The sequence below is a fragment of the Cheilinus undulatus genome, linkage group 12, assembly GCF_018320785.1.
Source record: "Cheilinus undulatus linkage group 12, ASM1832078v1, whole genome shotgun sequence".
Lineage (NCBI taxonomy): Eukaryota > Metazoa > Chordata > Actinopteri > Labriformes > Labridae > Cheilinus > Cheilinus undulatus.
In genome coordinates this window covers 41,395,181-41,415,388 of record NC_054876.1, presented here as the reverse complement: position 1 = coordinate 41,415,388, position 20,208 = coordinate 41,395,181, and the positions used below count along the sequence as shown (strand labels likewise).

The following is a 20,208-nucleotide window of genomic DNA, read 5'->3' as shown; positions in this document are numbered from 1 at the left end:
TACCAGTTTAAAACTTTTTTTGCAGCAGAGACGTTATACATTACATATCATGCAATCTTTCTAGTGGCATGTTTTTGGAATAGTGTACCAAAAAAATCATATTTTCTTCATTTTTATGTGTTGTTATTATTTGATATCAGAATTATATTAAAATTATCATTCCATTTAATGAAATGGTTCATATCTAATTTGCACAATGAGTCAAAATCAATACAATTAGATATTTTTTTCCAAATTGTCCAGCTCTAGTTTAATCTAATAGTGTGTTGGTTATAGTATAGAAGGAATTATTGCTTGTTTTTGTTGGAAAATACAGAAGAAGAGGAACTTAAGAAATAATCTCATATTAAATCGCAATCGCAATATTGGGTAAAAAAAATAACAATTCGATTATTTTCTCAAATCGTTCAGCCCTGATCATGAGGTCAACATTCAGATTGTAACATTTTTTAAATTTGAGAGGTTGCCTTTTTCTCCTGGGTGGGCGTGGCTTCAGCTCATTCAACAGACACGCCCACACCATCCTGGAGCAGATTTTACTGGCTCATTCTTCATGATTTTGAAGCTTAATTTTCTAAACTTTGAGATGTTTTATTTGACTGAAATTGGAACTAGGGGTTCATAACACAGAGACCTATCATACAACAAACCTAAATACAGATTCATTTTCACTTGGAGGTTTTTAAAGCTTTGAGCCTGTTTTATTGTAAATGGGCATGTGTCATTATAAGGTCATCATAGCCAGACTTTATGAGTGAGGATAAAGATAGATGACGTCCTATCACAGAATACTCCTTATCGTTTATGCTGCAAATAAGAATATTATGGAAGCCCATTATCACTACTTAAAAAAGAAAAATCTGACAGGAGGCAATTCTGAGAAAAAAAAAAACAGAAAAGGAATCCTTAGTGAAAAGTCTAAATTATGAGATAAAAGTCATCTCCTAATTTTTACTTTTTTTCTCCTAATTTCAACTTTTCATCTCATAATCATGACTTTTTATCCAATAATTTCAGCTTTTTATGTCTTAATTTATGGGGCAGATTATTCTTCATTCTGCTCCTTTTCATTCCAGTTGAGAGATTTTATGTTGGATATTAAGTGATTTGTTTTATTGAATGGAATAAACATAAATAATTTTGACTTTTTATATCAGAATTATGGCTTTTCACATTTTCTTTTTTAAGTGGTGGAGTTGACTGCAGGAGAAATCTGACCAATCAGATTCAACTATGTAAATACTTAGTCGACAACACCTCTTTCTTACAATCCTGACGGTATGACGGTCTGCTTAAACTGGAATTAGGACAAAGACAATGTATGAAATGTTCAAACTGAGAAACAAACATTTTTTAATAAGTTTTTAATCAACTGGTGGCCTGGGAGATACATGGACACCCTGAGCACAGCCCATGAGTCAGTGTACATATCAATTCATCCTTAATGTGAAGAAAACGTGACAAAACCTGCCATGAGAGTTTCAACTTCAGTGGTATGCTGGAGCGGCGTGCCTCAGCTACAGGACCTGCAAATCTGACAGCCCGTAGCTCAAAGGTTTAGAGGGTTTGTGATGAATTTCTCACTTTTGCAAAGCCAAAAACCCAAGAGGAGAGATGTCAGATAAAACAGTGTGGGAGACCGCATGAACAGATGATCTAGTTTAGCTTAAGATGGGCTACCTTTAATGCAAATATTCAAAGCTAGCTAAGCATTTGCTTAAAATTTCAAGACCACTGCATACTGTGGGTCACATATTTCTGTCTGAACCTGACATGAGTCAGAGATAGTAGAAACCAAGCCTTACAGCTGTCATTACCCAGTGACCAGAGGTAGAGAATGACTGAGACAAGTGTTACTTTATCTTTGTGTAAGTTGTTTAAACAAACGTAATGAACAGTGTGATCAGATGCTCCTTACACATATGCAGTCAGCTGCACTAAATTCATGAACAACACTTAACCTTACATTAGCTCTTAGTAGGCCTGTTAGCACATTAGCTACTACCATAACTTGGCTGCTAACAACAGCCAAATAACATCTTCAACAGAAAAAGAAAATGCCTATAAACTGTTACAACAAATACATAACCAGCAGCCTGTTGATGTGAAACACTACATTAAACTCGGCATTTCAGGACATCAGCTTATCTTGGTTAGTCTTCATAAGCTGATGATCTCAACTGTAACCACTTTTAAGTCGAAACTTTAAAAAAAATTTTTTTTTTTTTTCTTTGAGTAATCAAATAGAAAAAATCCTGCATGGATGGTTGTCAATGGCTTTTCTCACAATTGAAGAAACATTTACTGCTGCCACCCCAAGCTGGAATAGCCACAATGTCCCAGCTAATGTGGACTCTGTTTACAATAAGCCATTAACAAATTCTACAATGAATTTTGCTGTCACATGCATATCATAGATATTTCTGTCTACTTGTCTCTGCAATTTTTAAACAGGTTTTCCAGACTTTTTGATATTATCCTTTGGAACAAATTTGAAAATTCCATATTCAACATGATGGATGTAAAAACTTGACAGCTGTAGCAACAGGTACTGAGGGGAGATGGGCTTAGTGAAGGGTCATTTGACTGTAATTATTCCAGTAAACATCTTATGAAGTATTACAATGTCCATATGACAATAAACTAAGAAAGAAGGTTCAAACTGTCTAATATCAAGTAAGTTCTCTGTTCATTAAACTGAAAAGTAGCTTAAATGGGCTTCAATACTGTATTTAGATAATCAATTAGGCATTACTAATAGTAAATGAGTTAATGACGGATGTTTTCTATTGGTGACAACTTTTAGGGAAACAGGATTGTTCACCCAGTTGTATCTACATTTGCAGATTAAAGATTCCATAAAACTTCAAAGTAAAAGTATGTCCTAATGACAAATAGGCCTGATGAGTCGAGGCCCATAGGCCAGCTAAGTTAAAGCTGTATTATGCAAAGAAGCCGTATGTAAGCAGAACCCAGAAACGCAGTAGTCTTCTCTGGGCCAAAGCTTATTCAAAATAGACTGGGGCAAAATGGAAAACTGTTCTGTGGTCAAATGACTGTCACTATTATCATTGGTTGGTCATATCATAAACATATCATATGTTTGAAATCTAGCTATCAAATCAGAATCTGTGCTCACTATGACATCATATAGAGTCATTATAATTACACCTGCCCCTCATCTGATATCTCCACACATAGCTCTTCATCCAAAGCAATGAAGTACACAGCTGTACCCATGAGAAGGATCTTATTTGCATTTAAAGAATGGCTGAGTTGTGCTGTTTTGCTGATTTTTTTGTTTGTTTGAAGGTTTATTTTGGGCATTTTTGTGCCTTTATTTGATAGAGGAGGACAGTGGATAGAGTCAGAAATAGGGACGAGAGTGGGGGAGACATGCAGTAAAGAGCCTCAGGCCGGATTCAAACTCGGGCCGTCCACGTACATGGGACACGCCATAACCACTCGGCCACCTGTGCCCCTGTTTTGTTGATTTTTGATATGATTTGTTAATGCATAACCATAAATGCACACAGTCAAATATTATTTCTGGTGTAAATTTACAATTCCATAACTCCCCCTTTCTTTGCTGTGTGTGAGTTTTTAATAAAAGTATTTAAAAGCTTGTTTAGTATAGACGACAGGTCCCAGTAAAGTCAGGTTATAGACTGGAGTACATACAAGCCCAGCCTTAGCCTATTAATTGAAGTTTTACAGTATGCACCTTTTAGATTTATACCTCTAATCCAATACATTGTATTGGATTACTGCTATACCTCATTTGCACTTTTAAAGTGCACAGTTGATGTCCATCATTAAAAAGTTACATAGCTCCTCTTCAACCAAAACTTTGGGGTTTTACAATTTTAATTTTGTTTGGATTGCATAGATGTAATAGAATAGGGATGCTACGGTAGTTGTGGGTAACCTATTTTTATGTTTCCTGTGCTTTGAATCTTTACGCCAAGCCAGGCTAACGAGCTGCATCCTGAACACAAGCATAAAAAGGATTTTTGGTGTTATTCTTTGCTGATGACTGCAACGTTTCTGGGAACAAACAAAAAAAATCATCACAGTATTATGCTAGAACAATCCTTAATAATCCAACGTCTTTGTGATCCTGCCTTCTCCCAGTCCAGAGCTGTCCACCAAACAGCCACTACTCCAGCTGTGTGTCAGTTTGCCCGCCACAGTGCGCCCCCGCCCGTGGACAGAGGGACTGCAGTCAGGACTGCGTGGAGGGCTGCCAGTGTGACCAGGGTTACGTCCTCAATGGCAAGAGCTGCATCCTACCTCAAAACTGTGGCTGCTACACTGATGGCAAGTACTATGAGGTCAGTCTCACATCCAGCACTGTGTGGAGTAAATTCAGTGACCTATGAAGCTTGGCTTTAATACTGTTTCCTACAAACCAATCAAGAACGTAACAGTGAGATATCTTCAAAAAGCTAAATCAGGGCTGTATGATATCTTTTAAAATCTAACTTTTAAAGCAAATTAGATTTTTTAAAAGCTATCTGAGTTAATATTTGCCTTGTGTTTTCATCATTTGGAATACAGATTTGTCATTCTTGCAGGTCCAGTTTGACCCAGTCTGGATTAACTATTTTAAGAGAAAGCATAGTGTCAACAATTTATGTTAAAATAACTTAGACATAAAGCTTAACTGATAGAATCTAGACTTGATAATGAAAGTAATCTGTCAACTTAGAAAAACTGTCAAAATGAACACCAAGACTCATAACAGAGGAGTGAACTTAAGAGGCTGAGGAGCTGAGGGTGCCCACATCTCACAGTTCAGGTTATCCAAGCACAATTCCCTTATTCTTGTTTTCATTTAGGGTGAAGAAGTTTTCAGTCCTGATTTTAACAGAAACCTCTATTTTCAGCCCAAACAGCTATTCTGGAACAGTGACTGCACCAAACGTTGCCAGTGCATTGGGCGAAACCTGATCCAGTGTGACCCTCGCCGTTGTAAAGCAGAGGAGGAGTGCACCCTGCGGCACGGAGTGAGGGGCTGCTTTGCCCGGCGTTCCCAGCACTGCGTGGCATCGGGCGGTGGAGTCTTTAGGACCTTTGACGGCGCATCTCTTCGACTACCGGCCTCCTGCTCCTTTGTCTTGTCCACAAACTGTCACAAGCTACCAGACCTCTCCTTCCAGCTCATCGCCAACTTTGACAAATGGAGCACACCCAACCTCACCACCATCTCTCATGTCTACCTATACATCAATGAGGAGAATATTCTCATCTCTGGAAACACTGTCAAGGTAAGGAAATGAAGCCAGTGTTGGTTTTTCAGTTCACCAGCTAAAGATGGGAAATTTCCAGTGATCCTGCATCTTTGTCTGCTACCACAATCCCATGCAAAAAATTGGGACACTGTGTAAAATGTAAATAAAAACAATGCTATGATTGGCAAATCTCATAAACCCATATTTTATTCACAATAGAACATGAAAATATACCAGATTTACAAACTGAGACGTTTTCCCATTTCATGAGAAAACAATAGCTCATTTTGAATTTGATGGCAGCAACACATTTCAAAAAAAGTATAGACAGGGTCATGTTTACCATTGTATATCATCCCCTCTTCTTTAACAGCAGTCTGTACACTCTGAGAAGTGAGGAGACCAGTTGCTGGAGTTTTTGGAGAGGAATGTTGTCCCATTCTTGTCTGATATAAGATGATAGCTGCTCAACAATCCTTCATTTTATGATGCGCCAAATGTTTTCTATTGGTGAAACATTTGGACTGTAGGCAGGTCAGTCCAGCACTTTTCTACTGCAAAGCCATGCTGTTGTGATGGTTGTAGGAATTTGGGTTAATATTGCCTGGCTGAATTTGCAAGGCCTTCCCTAAAGGAGACGTTGTGTGGATGCATCCATGGCACCTTTCCAGATGTGTAATTCACTGTTGGTCCCCCTCTTCTTTAGTCTGCAGGACATCGTGTCCGTGGTTTCCAAAAAGATTTTCAAATTTTGAGTCATTTGACCACAACAACAGTTTTCTATTTTGCCTCGGTCTATTTTGAATGAGCTTTGGCCCAGAGAAGACTACTGTGTTTCCATGGCTTCTTTGCATGATACAGCTTTAACTTGCATTGTGAATGGCACGGCCAACTGTGTCGATAGACGGTGATTTGTGTAAGCTTTTCTGAGCTCCAGCTGATTTCCAGTACAGACACATAGCCACATGCCCATCCATCTGTTTTTAATTAGTATCACTTACTTTTCAAGCCTAATGTTGCCTCGTCCATGCGTTTTGAGATGTGTTGCTGCCATGAAATTAAAACAAGCAAAAATTTTTATGAAATGGTAAAATGTCTCAGATTCACCATGTGATCGATGTTTATGTTTTATTGTTTATATGATTTGCAAATTGTTGCATACAGTTTTTATAAAATTTTACTAAGGCCCCCAAATTTTTGTGGAATTTGGGTTGTATATTGAGTTAAAGTGAGTTTTTCAATACAACAGTTACCAAGGATTGACTTTAAAAAACAGCTCCAGTTACCAAATAACTGAAGTTACAGACTTGTCCAATAATTTGACGGTCTTTGTTCAATCTAGAAAAAACACATAACTATAGAGCCTACATGTGTACATGCAAGTGAAACTCAGAGCAAGGCTCACTCCCATTTCTAAGTTTTACCCTTACCCCAGTGGTGGAAACAAGCATGGCTATTGTTTTTTTTTTCTTCTCTCAAATGTGGCATGGTTTGGCTTCAATAAACCCTTATCTTTATGGGATTTTTTGAGGAAGTTTTATCAAATTACATCCCTCTGACATAGTCCTGTTTATAGTCCATCACTCCTTTAATCAGTCCTTTCTTTAGAAAACTCAACAAACAGATCAAGTTTAAAACTCCCTTTTCTTCCCAGAACACTTCTTGGATGAGTTTTTGCAGTCGAAATTACCAATTACCACTAATAGCCTGGTAGAGCTGCTCCATTTCAGACTTGAGGCCATTTTGTTCCACTCACAGTGAGCTCACGGAGGTAGTTAATGATTCACGGATTGGCCTTTAGCTTTGGCTCTCAATGAGTCTTTATCCTGCTTATCTGAGTGGCTCATTCACAGTGATAATTTCATGAAATCCTTATCAGTGGTAAAGCATCCAAGTGGATAAGGTCAGTTTCACCAGAAAAACTGACCAATTAGAGCTACATTTCAAAGTTTTACTGTCTTTACTTTGGGCTGTCTCCTCTCATTGTTTTGAATTATGTCCCTAATTCTAAACGTTTTGAAAGAAAGAATCCTTTTATGCAGATGATGCTCAAATTTATATTGCAGCCTCTAGTTATAGGGCTAATGTCGGAGTACAGAAAATGCTCTCTTTTTAAATATCAGCCAGGAAAACAACTTAACTGAAACTTGTTAAAGCATCTGGATTATGTTTTTTGCATGTATCCCACTTAAGCTTGGTACAGTGATTATAAGAAATGCAGAACCCATTTTTAGACCACTGTCAGTTTCAATGGAAGATACTAGTAACACATTGCAACAGGTTGCACGTTTTAAAACATATAATAACTTCTAAAGGTAATACTGGGTTTTTGTCATGTTTCAGAAGTCTGATGCAAAAACATTCAGCATTCTTTATGAGGTCTCAGAGCCCCAACTGTAAAAACAGTAAAATAAAAGACTCGTCATGTGTGTTAATTATGTGACTTGTGTCCCTCTCAGAGCAAAAATGTGTTTATTTCACAAGCCGAGTCAGAAATACCTCATTAATCTTGAGGAAAATTTGGTCTCTACAGAGGCTCCCATATTCAGTACTGCAGTCAGAACTGTAGTATACCAATAGAAATATAGACACCTAGAATAAAGATGAACAAGAACATATGAATGATTTTTAATACAGTACATCCAGCAATACTGGAGTAAATAATATATGGACAGAGTAATGTGTAAGAAATAATAAGTGTGCAATTGGAGAGATGGACTAAAGCTTATTCCCATTTCTTTTTCCTCTGCTCTTATTTTTTGGGTGCCTTCTTGAGAGAGTTACAAAGTATAGTGGTGACATTTTCTGCAATAAAATGACATGACCTTTCAAGCAACTGATACCTGACTCCAATAGCATTTACACAAATGGATGTGGGGCTTGCATTGTAAAAGTTTAGGATAGTGTTTCTCAATTTGTCGGGCATCAGGATCCACCACTTCCCCATTGTCAGAACTCACAGGTCAACTCAAACATGTAGAAAAGTGCAAAGATAAAGATAGATTTTATTTTTACTCCCTTTTCCCTGGACAGCATAACCTTGCACGCCAGATTGATTTGTTTCACACATCCATCTGAAAAACCTCTCATAGACAGCGTTTGGTAAAGAGCAAAGCCTTTGAAAAAAAAACTTGGAGGATGATTGGATGAACGTTCTGTCTGTCACATCTTTACGGGCCATTCAGAGCAACAAAACACATGACGTAGCCGCAACCGAGCTGCGCCCCTACTGAAGGAGTAAACTCCATAGAGAACTGCATAACACAAACCATGGCGACTATAGACATGTCAGTACACAACTTTTGTCATTTACAAAAAAAGCAACTCAATGCTGTTCTTTTGTAATGTCTTCTGCCATAGTTGCACCAGCCTCTTGTTGCTGCTTGCTCATGTCACGACTCCGCTGCGCCCAAACGTACTGCCCCTCTACGCTGATTAGTCCTGTCACTTTCTAACCGGGCCCAAACAGTTCAGTTGGGAGCTTTGCAAGATGGATTCACCAGTGAGAAACACAGAAACGGGCGAATCCATCTGCTTTGCAAGGTTATGGACAGCATGCAATTCTAGTAAATTAGTGAGGAAATACCTTGGAAAGACCAGCTTTGTTATCCCAAGAAAATTAGCTAAATAAGTGGAAATTTTAAGAAAATGAGACTGGTGAATTACTGTTCTTGTTATTACGGGAAAAGTAAGTAATCTAAAAAGTATGGATGTGTGTCCACTAAGGGCTTCCATACATTATAGACTTTTTGCCACTATTTTTTTCCAGGGAACTTGTTCATAACTCACTGGAAAAAGCTCTGCGACCCACTTTTGGGTCCTGACCCACCACTTGAGAACCACTGGTTCAGGACAAAGCGTAGCTGGGGGGAACTTTCAGTTGATTTGGTTGGATATTTGAGCACTGTATCAATCGACATCAGTGGATCGTTAGACCCCTAATTTCTGCAGATCCCTTGTCCAAATCAGAAACAAACATTTGTGCTCACAAGAAAATTTTACATGCCTATGACAATGCATGTGCTCATGAAAATATATGTGATATCTTCAGCTTGCAATGATGACAAAGGACTAGGGCAGATTTGCAGAAATTTGGAGCATGTGATTCTATCCACTAATCATGGAAAACTTTATGTGCATACCATATTGTCTCAAGAGTAGGGGATACTTTATGGTATGAGATAAATTTCCATGTGCACCAGAAACTTGATTTTTTTTTCTGCAAATGTCCCCTTAGAGGCTTTGTGCATTAATAGTTCAATTAGAAATGTGCTCATTAAATTCACCTTTAATTAGGGCACCATGTCATGTAGAAAATGCTACAGCATCAACACACTACTACTGCTCCTCACTTTTATCAGACTTCATGAAGTATTAAGCTTAGTATTTTGTGCTGTTACCTATTTGATACTTCTTATGTATCGCCTTTTAAGGGATTTATTTTAATAATGAAATGGTGTGTTTTAATCTTGTATGAAGTTAAATTATCTTAACCTGCCTTTCAGAAGGGTAAAAATTTCCTCCTCTTGTGTCCAAAGGTCAATGGTACACCAGTATCAGTTCCATTTTTAACCGGGCTGATGACACGTCTGTCCACATCTGAAGGTTTCATCGTCATTGACACACCCCAGGACATCCAGGTCAGATACAACCACTTTAACACCCTCAGCATCACGATGGGCCAGCGACTTCAGAATAAGGTGTGCGGCCTCTGTGGAAACTACAATGGAGACCCCAGTGACGACTATATCACTTCCAGAGGCAAGCCGGCTGTTAGCGCCCTGGAGCTCGCCCAGAGTTGGAAGACCAACGGTATGCAGAACAGGTGGGTAAGGCTTAAGACATGGTGGTTTATACAGGTCCAGGAAAAATAAGGGACCACTTTAATTTTATTGAATACGTACTTTTCTCTGATGGTCAACTGCAAATCACCTTTTGTGAAATGTTTCATTGTCTGCAAAATGTTTAAACTTTCCACCATGGCTGTCCCTTCGAAACTGGAAGACCCCACCAGGTCTTTCTGCAGGATATGCTTTTCTAATTATTTCTCCCACTGATCATATTTGAATGTTTTGAGTTCATAGCAGTATTGTGTTTACAGTAAGAAAAAGAAAGTTTAAACCTTATTAATATAAAACCTCTTCATCTTTTTCTTCTAGTTGCGATGAAACCCAGTACGTAGCTCTGGCTCAGTCTTGTGATAACACGGCTGTGGTTGCTCTACAAGGTGAAGACGCCTGTCAGAAGCTCACCCAGCAGAAAGGTTTCTTCCAGCCATGTCACGGCCTGCTGGATCCGCGGCCTTTTTACCAGTCCTGCTACCTGGACGGCTGCTATAACCACCGCAAAGCTCAGGTCTGTGGCTCACTGGCAGCCTATGCTGAAGCCTGCCGCTCCCTTGGAACCCTCACCACCAAGTGGATCACCCAGGAGAACTGCTGTAAGGGCACCGCGAGGCACCAGCCAGACTTATAAAAGCATCATTTATAAGATATTTTCTTCTAGTGGCATTGGAACAATCAATCCAGATTATGCCATCATGGATGCAAAGTATAAAATGTGTAGATAGACATGTGAGATGCTAACATGAAACAAGAGAGAGACTTAGGAAAGATCAGAGGGACATGTCTCCCCCATCCCCAGTTCAAATTCAGCTTGTGGCTGACATTTCAATCAGGGCTTTCATCAGCTCTAAACTAGCTAGATAGCGGGCATGCTAAACAAACCTTTCACAGTAAGATAGCATAGTGTGTGACAGCTAACATTGTGTGTGGACCTGTCTTTAGCAGAATGGATCTACGACCCCTGTGCAGGAGAGATCTGCACAAACTTCACCTGTGAGCTGGAGAACGGAGGAGACTTGTGTGGCTGTCCAGAGTTACCCACCAGCACTGGAGGTGAGCGCTTCACTTGGAATCATAGTGCTCTATAATCAGGACCCCTCGTAAACAAGATACTGTATCTTTAGGGGCTATCCTTCATTAAATTAAAACCACAGAACTCTTACAGCAACTGATAGGTTAGCTTTTAATGATTTAGGGACAGGACCATGTTAAGCGTTGGGTATCAATCCCTCGTCTTTTAAGGGCAGTCTGTAAATGTCAGGAAAGTGAGGAGACCATTTTCTGGAGTTTTTAGTGGAAAATGTTGTCCTGTTCTTGTCTGATGTAGGATTCTAGCTGCTCAACAGTCTTGGGTCTTCTTTGTCTGATTTTTCGCTTTATGTTGCACCAACTGTTTTCTATGTGCAGGCAGGACAGTTCAGCACCCGTGAAGCCATACTGTTGTGTTGTGGTGCTGAAATATGCAAGACCTTCCCTGAAAGAGACGCTGTCTGGATGGGAGCATATGTTGCTCTAAGACCTCTATCTACTTTTCAGCATTGATAGTGCCTTTTCAGATGTGTAAGCTGCCCACGCCATAGGAACTAATGCAACCCCACACCACCAGAGATGTAGGCTTTCGAACTGTGCGCTGATAACAAGCTGGATAGTCACTCTCTTTTTTAGTCAGCAGGACAAGGCGGCCATAGTTTACAGAGAGAATTTCAAATTTTGATTCATTTGACCACAGAACAGTTTTCCATTTTGCCTTGGACCATTTTGATTAAGCCTTGGCCCAGAGAGGGAGGCAGCGTTTTCTGGATTGTGTTCACATATGGCTTCTTCTTTGCATGGTGCAGCTTTATCTTACGTTTGTGGATAGCACGACAAACTATGTTGACAGACAATGATCTCTGGAGTATTCCTAACTATAGAGCCTTTATGCATGTACATTCATGTGAAACTCAGAGCAGGGCTCAGTCCGACTTTTTGAGAAATGTGTGTATGTGTGCAATTAAATTGCTCTGCAGTGGTCCTGAATTAGCAAAGTAAGTGGACCAAATGAAATGCAGTTAAACTTTTTAAACAGTATTTGACTACCATCACTAAATAACTTCGTCTTTAATGTTCATGCAACATGTAGATATGAGTTGTAAGTTTTAATTTAATGGCAGTAATACACCAATTGACACAAATTATTTCTAAGCAGATTGTTATTTTAGCAAAGAAACGGAAAAGTTTATACAGCAGTTTCAACAGGAATGTGGTCATACTCATAAGGCATGATATTTGTGTGATTTAGCCAAGGAAAGCATTACATCTCCGTTTCTGTGTCCTTCAGGTGATGATGATATAATCCAGGCAGAGGTGACCTGTAAGCACGCTCAGATGGAGGTTTCCATATCTAAGTGTAAACTATTCCAGCTGGGCTTTGAGCGAGAAGACGTCAGGATTAACGATGAGCACTGTGCCGGCATCGAGGGAGAAGACTTCATTTCCTTCCACATCAACAACACAAAGGGGCACTGCGGCTCCATCGTACAGGTCAGTTTGTCTTCATTCATACTCTAACTTCAACTGTCTAGCTTATGTTTGCCCTTCCCTGTGGCTGCTTCTTTATAAGAACTTTTATTTCTCTGACAGTCAAATGGCACCCACATCATGTATAAGAACACAGTGTGGATAGAGAGCGTGAACAACACCGGGAACGTCATCACCAGGGACAAAACCATTAATGTGGAGTTTTCTTGTGCCTATGAGCTGGACCTGAAGATCTCACTTGAGACAGTCCTAAAGCCCATGCTCAGGTCAGAGCGAGAAGATCTATAGATATAGATAACCTGTAAGATGATGTGGAGATTTTGGATAAAATGAAATCCTAAATGTATCAAACTACCTTCATTTCTCCTGCAGCGTGATTAACCTCACCTTACCGACCCAGGAGGGAAACTTCATCACCAAGATGGCTCTCTATAAGAACAACTCGTACCGCCACCCATACAGAGAGGGGGAGGTGGTGCTCAGCACACGGGATGTCCTGTTTGTGGGTGTGTTTGTGGAGGGAGCAGATGAAAACCAGCTCATCCTCATAGTAAACATGTGCTGGGCCACACCTTCGCGCTACAGCAGTGATCGGCTCCGCTACATCATCATAGAGAGAGGGTAGGTTTCCATTTTCTTTTGTATTGTTAATATCAGGGGTGTCCAATCTATTGTTTTTTTTACTGAGGGTACAGAAAAATATAAGGATGATGGGGCCACTCTGATATCCCCATCCTTTAGAGCCCCTGGCTGGACTCCTGTGTGACAACTTTTCTTTGACACATCTGTGGGTATCATTGACAAGACAGTTTGTCTAATACTGACGTGCTGAGGAGAGCAGGGATGGGAAGGGCCAGCTTCTTGATATGGGAATGGCAGCTGTGCTTTTACAGGCACCTGGCACACTTTCCAAGACGATCCAGCTCACCACATACTGGGTGCCCAGGACCCAGTGGGCTGATCCAGACGCCGGGGGCAACCACATGCCTCACAAAAGGGGCATCTAGGAGGATACCTGGAGAGATGGGGCGTTAACATCAGCATGGTTAATTTCTTTATTACCTGTCTCACTCTCTATTCTCTTCCAGGTGTCCAAACATCAAAGACAACACCATTGGTATGGCAGAAAATGGCGTGTCGCTCACCTGTCGCTTCCATGTCACCGTCTTTAAGTTCATCGGGGATTATGATGAGGTCCATCTCCACTGTGACGTCTCCCTGTGTGACTCAGAAAAAAACGCCTGCAAAGTGGTGAGAAAACACTTCATCTTCAAACCATCACACATGTTGGACACTTACTGTGTTAATAATGTTTTTTTCTGTGCATCCAGAACTGCCCACACAAGAGAAGGATGTACTCAGAGGACAACGACCATAAACCGCACATACTGACCGTAGGACCAATCAGGAGGAGAGGTAGGTCTCTCTAGATAAGAGTCCCGTCATGGTTTACCATTGATGAGCATGTGTAACTGTTATATTTTGCTTTAGTTTTACCTCTTAATGAGAAGTTAGTTTCTACTCTGTTTGCAAACTATGTTAGATTTCATGAGTCCTATTAAAAAAATTGAATTCAATGCATTGCTGTCATTGTGCATGTCTGCAACACATTCCTTAGTGTGCTGCGGGGCAGTCAGGGTCCAGTATTCAGCTCAGCTTGTCCAGGATACTCATGACCCACCTGTGATTTGCTCTCTTAGAATCTGACTGGTGTGAAGAGAACAACGGAGGCTGTGAGCAGATCTGCACCAGTAAGACATCTGGACCCATCTGCAGCTGTGTGACTGGGATGCTGCAACGAGATGGGAAAAGCTGCAGAGGTAAGAACAATACACACAGCCTCTGTCTTTGACATATTGTGTACCTCAGAGTGAGATAAATGAATTTACCTGCAAGCATCCAAAAATATCAGACGTGTATTTGCTCATCTATGTCTCTCTCAGTGGCTGAGCCATTGCAGTAAGTCTCCCCAGTCTCTGCTTGAACTGATTCAGCAGGCATAGGCATACTGTCAATCACCTACCATGTCTCCTCTTTGCAGTATAATCAACTGCTGCAGTATAAATCAACTCTAGTGCCAACATAATACATCTGGTTTCAGCTGAGAAGGTTTTCTGTGCACCATCAAGCAACCTACAAAGAACATTTGAATGACTGAACCAGTTTACAAAGCATGTTTGACTGTTCATAGGGCTTTTTATTAAATGTTCCGTCAAATATGCTCTTTTCTTTGCAGGCCAGTGTCTTCACTTATTTCTTGGCATACCATATTAGACCTGTTTTTGTCTCGGTAATTCTCCAAACACATATTGCGAATGACTGGGTGGTGAAAAGTGCAAAATATCATTCACTCCCCATGGACACAGGTAGTGTCTACCAGGTTTCAATCAATCTGTTATGAAGTGTACTTGCACTGAACACTGGGAGGCATCATGTGTATATTTACAGAAACTGTAACTGATGTTTGAATGAAAAGAAAGCTACTAACAGCCTGCAGCGCAGGCCATGTGGTTAGTTTAGCCATTTTAACCCATTTCTGCCACTTTTTTCCTTCTTTTGTCTCTGTAACCCAATGTTGTCACTATTTGCCTCTATCTGACACCCTCAACCCATTTTTGCCACTTTTTAACTGATTTTCACCATAGTTCAACTCAGTTCAGTTCTGAGCTTTATTGTCTTTTTCATGATATCTACTGTTTTGACCCTTTTTGCCTTTCTTAATCCATTTTTGCGATTTTTAATCACTTTTCACATTTCAAACCTGTTTTTCACCTTTTATAACCCTATTTGCAACATTTATTCCATTTTTGACAGCCATTAACCCTTTTGCAACGTCTTATCCACTTTTCAACATATTTCCGCCTGTATTTACCCTTTTTTTTTGCCTTTCACTTTTTAACCACTTTTCACCATACTTCCACCCATTTTTACCTTTTAAAGGATGGACACAGAGCTACTACGGCGCCATTGATGAAAACGTTTACTTCGAGGAAGAAAAGCACAGAATTTAACATGAAAATGCACATCCTTTCTATAAAAAAGACACCTTTCAACTTCCTAATGTACCCACCTATGGTAAAAGCAAAAATCATGGCACAGTATCAACATGAATGTCAAATATACCCCAGGAACGCAAAATAATCTGTTATTTATATACTATTCCTCTCCCATTGTCTTACGATGCTGAGTCTGGTGTTGCTCAGCGCTGCACTCTGCTGTGCATCCATGACTGATGAGAGGAAATAATTGATGTTTGAATGAAAAGAAAACTACTCACAGCCTGCAGCACAGCCCATGTGGTTAGTTTTAACACACTTGTGGATTCAGACAAAGCAAATACATGATCATTGTTAAGAATCGTGAGTCAATCAGAATTCAAGGGTGTCCATACCACCCCAGGATCTGCTCTTGGCTTTGACAAAGCTAAAGGTGACTCTGACCAAGATGAATTAAATGCTTGTATATGTTTAGTATGTAGTAAACAAAAGAGAAAATATGTTTATTCATTGAAACATCAGTGAAAGTGCTGACAATGCATCCTGTATAATGAATGTTTTCTTGTTTTCCCAGCTGTGAGCTCGAGCTGTAGCCTAACACCTGCGGTTTCTCTGCTCGGCGTCAGCGCTCTGATCTGCATGCTCCTGGCTCATATTCATACTCTCTACTCCTAACACCCGCGAGCAGAGACAAGCAACAACACAAAAAGACTTGAAGATGCACAAAGTTTCAGCATTGATTAGCCTGTAGATCTGCTGTGTTCCAGCCAGACAGCTTAGACAGAATTCACTGTAAATTCACAAATCCACAAGACCAGATTTTTATACAGCTGAAGATATGTGCAAGTCTTCAATTTCCCACTTCCACTTTTCACTGTCATGTCCTTCTTTATTTCATATATCAAAAACACTACTGTCTGTAATCATTCACTCTGAGCCACACTTTTGTGGAGTTTATGAACCGTTTTAAAAAATCTTTTCTGATTGCATTTGTGTGTAAAACAAAGGATGACATGGAGTAATTCTGTCACAGTGTGTACTATGATGCTGCCACTAGATGGTGCCAAAGACAAGAGAAGAAGGTGTCTGATACTACATATGTTGGGTTTTTGGTGTATTTATTGTTATTTACATGCATTTTCTTTAACCCCCTTTACAGCTAAAGCTTAACCAACTTCCCCATACTGTTTCAGACTCACTGTATTTAACATGGGAAAAATCTCATGGTAATCACTCTCAGTGTTCTGGGGTATGCAAATCCGCAAATGCAGCCACTTTGAAAGCCAACTCTGCCATTATTGTGAGTTTATTGTGAGTTTAATCCAGATCCTGTCTGAACTTTAGATGGTTATTGCTTGACTAAAGCTGCAGCCTTCAAGCATGTTTCATGCAAATTGGCTCTGTGTTTTTTTAATAAGCCTGCTAACAAGCAACCAGCACAGGAAACTACAGGTATGAAAAAGATATGATCTCATGTGGACATCTGATCCAATTGCCTCTCAGTGCATCTGTGGAAAACATAAGCGCCTGCTGTAAATTTTGTTTTGTGTAATCCATGGCAGAGCTGATTTATGTCCTTTATGACCCCAGATCAACTTATGTAAGCAGTTTTATCATGCTCATTCAACAGCAGCTTTATGGCTAGTGGCAGCAGAGAGTCTACAGATCAAGTAACTCAAAGTGAAAGGATGATGTTTTCTATAGAATAAAAAGTGGCAAATAGGTGGTGTACATGTATCTTGGATGTCAAGGTGAAGTTTATGAATGAAGTATTTATGTATGAGAAGAGTACCTTGTGGATGTAATTCTCCTTCATTTAAAGTCAGATTTTCCCAGGTTTAGATGAGCTTCCAAGTTGTGATGTGGCTGCACAACATGCAGTTACCAGTACCATTAAAATAATGCATTTCCAACCATTCTAATTTAATCTGTTATATTGTTGTAACACTTCAACCATAGATACTGCATTCTGTCTCTTGCCCATTGATTCTGAGCACCAGTTTGCCTTTTTCTTCTTCCTGAGTCTTTTAGTTTGGTCTGTTGTCACTGCTTTATTTGGCACCTTACAGTGTATGTTGTATATGTCCCACTGTGTAACTGTTGATTCTTTAACAGAAGCCAAGTTTTCATTTAGTAATGCAAAAAGCTGCTTCTTGTCAAAGGTAGGCCTGTTTTGCTACTTTCTATGTACAAATGTACAGTCCTTGTCAGTTTGGTGGTTTATATCATGATTTTTTTTTAATAATCAGTATCGTTTTTGATGTTTAAAAGTGACCATTAAGATATGTTTTATTCTTTGAGAGCAGCACCATCATGACCTTTAATAAAAAAAGTTCTCAAAGTCAATGTGAGTCAAGTTTGTTTGATGCTTACTATGCAAAATGCCCATGAATTGACTGAGCCCCTGAAAAACCTAGAGGATGGTTCATCCCAAGATATGATTTATTGATTGTATCAATGCATGTGTTTTCAATCAGTAGTATCGGTACTATCATCCTGGCTAACACCACAAATTGGAGCTGAAAAGTGAATCAGCTATTTTTGGGTTCTGATGTTCAAATTACCAATTAGTGCAACTTTTTAACCCCTTTTCATCATTGTTTTCACACATTTTTGCAGCATCTTTCTACAATCGACACATTGTTGCCTCCTTAAACCAATTTGTGCCACTTGTCCCCTTTTGCCAGTTATAATCAACTTCTGCTCCATTTTTATCCCCTTTTCACTACTTTAGTTCCCAATTTTTACCACTTTTTAGCCATTTTAACACATTTTTTGCCACTTTTTTGCCCACTTTTGTCTCTGTAACCCATTGTTGCCACTGTGTGCCTACATTTGACACCCTTAACAAATTTTTCACCATATTACCACCTGTTTTTTATCTTTTGCAACCCATTTTGACTGCTTTTATCTCATTTTTGTGACTGTGTAAACACCTATCGCCAATTCTTTTCAACCAGTTTTTGCCACTTTTCACTCACTTCTGTCTTTGTAACCCATTGTTTACTCTATTTGCCTATTTTTGACACCCTTAACCCATTTTTGCCACTTTTTAACTGCTTTCCACTGTATCTATTGTTTTGACCCTTTTCCTTAATCAGTTTTTGCTGCTTTTAAAACACTTTTCACCATATTTCCACCTGTTTTTGGCATTTCTTAACCCATTTTTGCAGCCATTATTCCATTTTTGTATGTGCATAACCACTTTCTGGTTCTTTTTCCCATAAATTTTTGCCTCTCTTAACCTGTTGTCACCACTATTTGCCCTTTATAGACAACCATAATCCGTTTTGCTACTCTGTTATCCACTTTTCACCATGTTTCTGCCTATTTTTACCCTTTTTTGCCTTTCTTTATCAATTTTTTCAACTTTTTAACCACTTTTCACCATACTTCCACCCATTTTACATTATAAATGGTTTTGCTACTTTTACCCCATCTTTACAACATCTTTATCTCTTTTTCTCACCAACTTTTGACAGTTCATGTCCATCATTTCCAATTTTCACCTTTTTGCAACTCTTTAAGTATTCATTTCAGTTCCTTCTACTTTATTTACATTTTGAAAGTGGTTATATTTTAAATTTTGATTTCTTGTTTCTTTGATAATAGTGTTTAGTATTCAGATTTAATATAAATACTGTTTTTACATATGCACTTTACAAGGGACCATGATTTTTCTGACCTCCATAGCCCCCTATTTGGCTGGTTTGTTTAAGCTGGCTTGCTTGTATTACACCAAAAATACGTGTTTTGTTTTTGTTTTTGTTTTTGTTTTTTTGTTTTTTTGTTTGTTTGGTTTTTTTGGATGAATGATGCCTTTTTAAAAATCCTGTGACATTATTTCAGACAGGAAGTAAACTTGAAACAACACAGCCATTTTTCATCTACATAATTCCAAGGAAATGATCTGTCATTTACAGCCACACCTTATAATTTTGTTCACTTATTTGGAAGTTGCAAAATCAGTTCAGCTGAATTCTTTCCACAATGAAACATGCACTCATGATGGGCCGTACCTTTGAGGCAGTTCTCTTCACTAACGCCATCCTTCAAATATTGCTGATATTTACAAGTAACTGAATGTTGAATGAGCGGGGAGGAGAAAGGCCGCAGGCTGGGCTGATCAGACAAGTTGTAGCCTCCATGAAATACACTGTAATTTTCTACTGAATTGTTTTTAGGTGTTAGTTTTCTTTAGCTGCTACCTGTCCTTACCTCAACCACAAAGATTTAACATTACCATTAATGCACTGTTAGAAAAGCAAATTCAGAAGCAGTGAAGGTCTAGAAATAAGAGTTAAACCAAAGGTAGCCTACTAGGAGTTGATAATATTATTTCAGTAAAATGAAACTAGATTAACTAACTGTTCATATGGTGAACTGTGTCAAAGGCAATTCAAAGACTCAGTCTGGTCCTGACCTGGTGCCTGCTGTTTTACAAGACTGAAGAGGAAGCCAAGTCACCGCTGTCACGCAGGCTTTCTTTGCTGGCTTGACCCCTTGGGCCTTCAGTGGCTGTCTGGTCTAGAACAATGTTTGTTTCTTTTTTAATAGCCAAGCATCAATGACTGTAGCCTTTTCCATCCAGTGGCTGGTTCTGTGTTTTACCAT

General features: G+C 39.3%; 1 protein-coding gene across 1 annotated transcript in view; it reads left to right on the top strand.

Moving 5' to 3' along the window:
- Positions 1 to 14,450, top strand: part of tecta (tectorin alpha) — a 31,963-nt gene extending 17,513 nt beyond the window's left edge. Inside the window, 11 exon segments of the mRNA XM_041800880.1 lie at positions 4,135 to 4,334; positions 4,890 to 5,270; positions 9,773 to 10,059; positions 10,346 to 10,674; positions 11,021 to 11,131; positions 12,399 to 12,601; positions 12,701 to 12,864; positions 12,971 to 13,219; positions 13,687 to 13,849; positions 13,930 to 14,014; positions 14,299 to 14,450. Of these exon segments, the coding sequence (XP_041656814.1) occupies positions 4,135 to 4,334; positions 4,890 to 5,270; positions 9,773 to 10,059; positions 10,346 to 10,674; positions 11,021 to 11,131; positions 12,399 to 12,601; positions 12,701 to 12,864; positions 12,971 to 13,219; positions 13,687 to 13,849; positions 13,930 to 14,014; positions 14,299 to 14,450 (2,324 nt within the window).
- Positions 14,451 to 20,208: the final 5,758 nt, after the last annotated feature.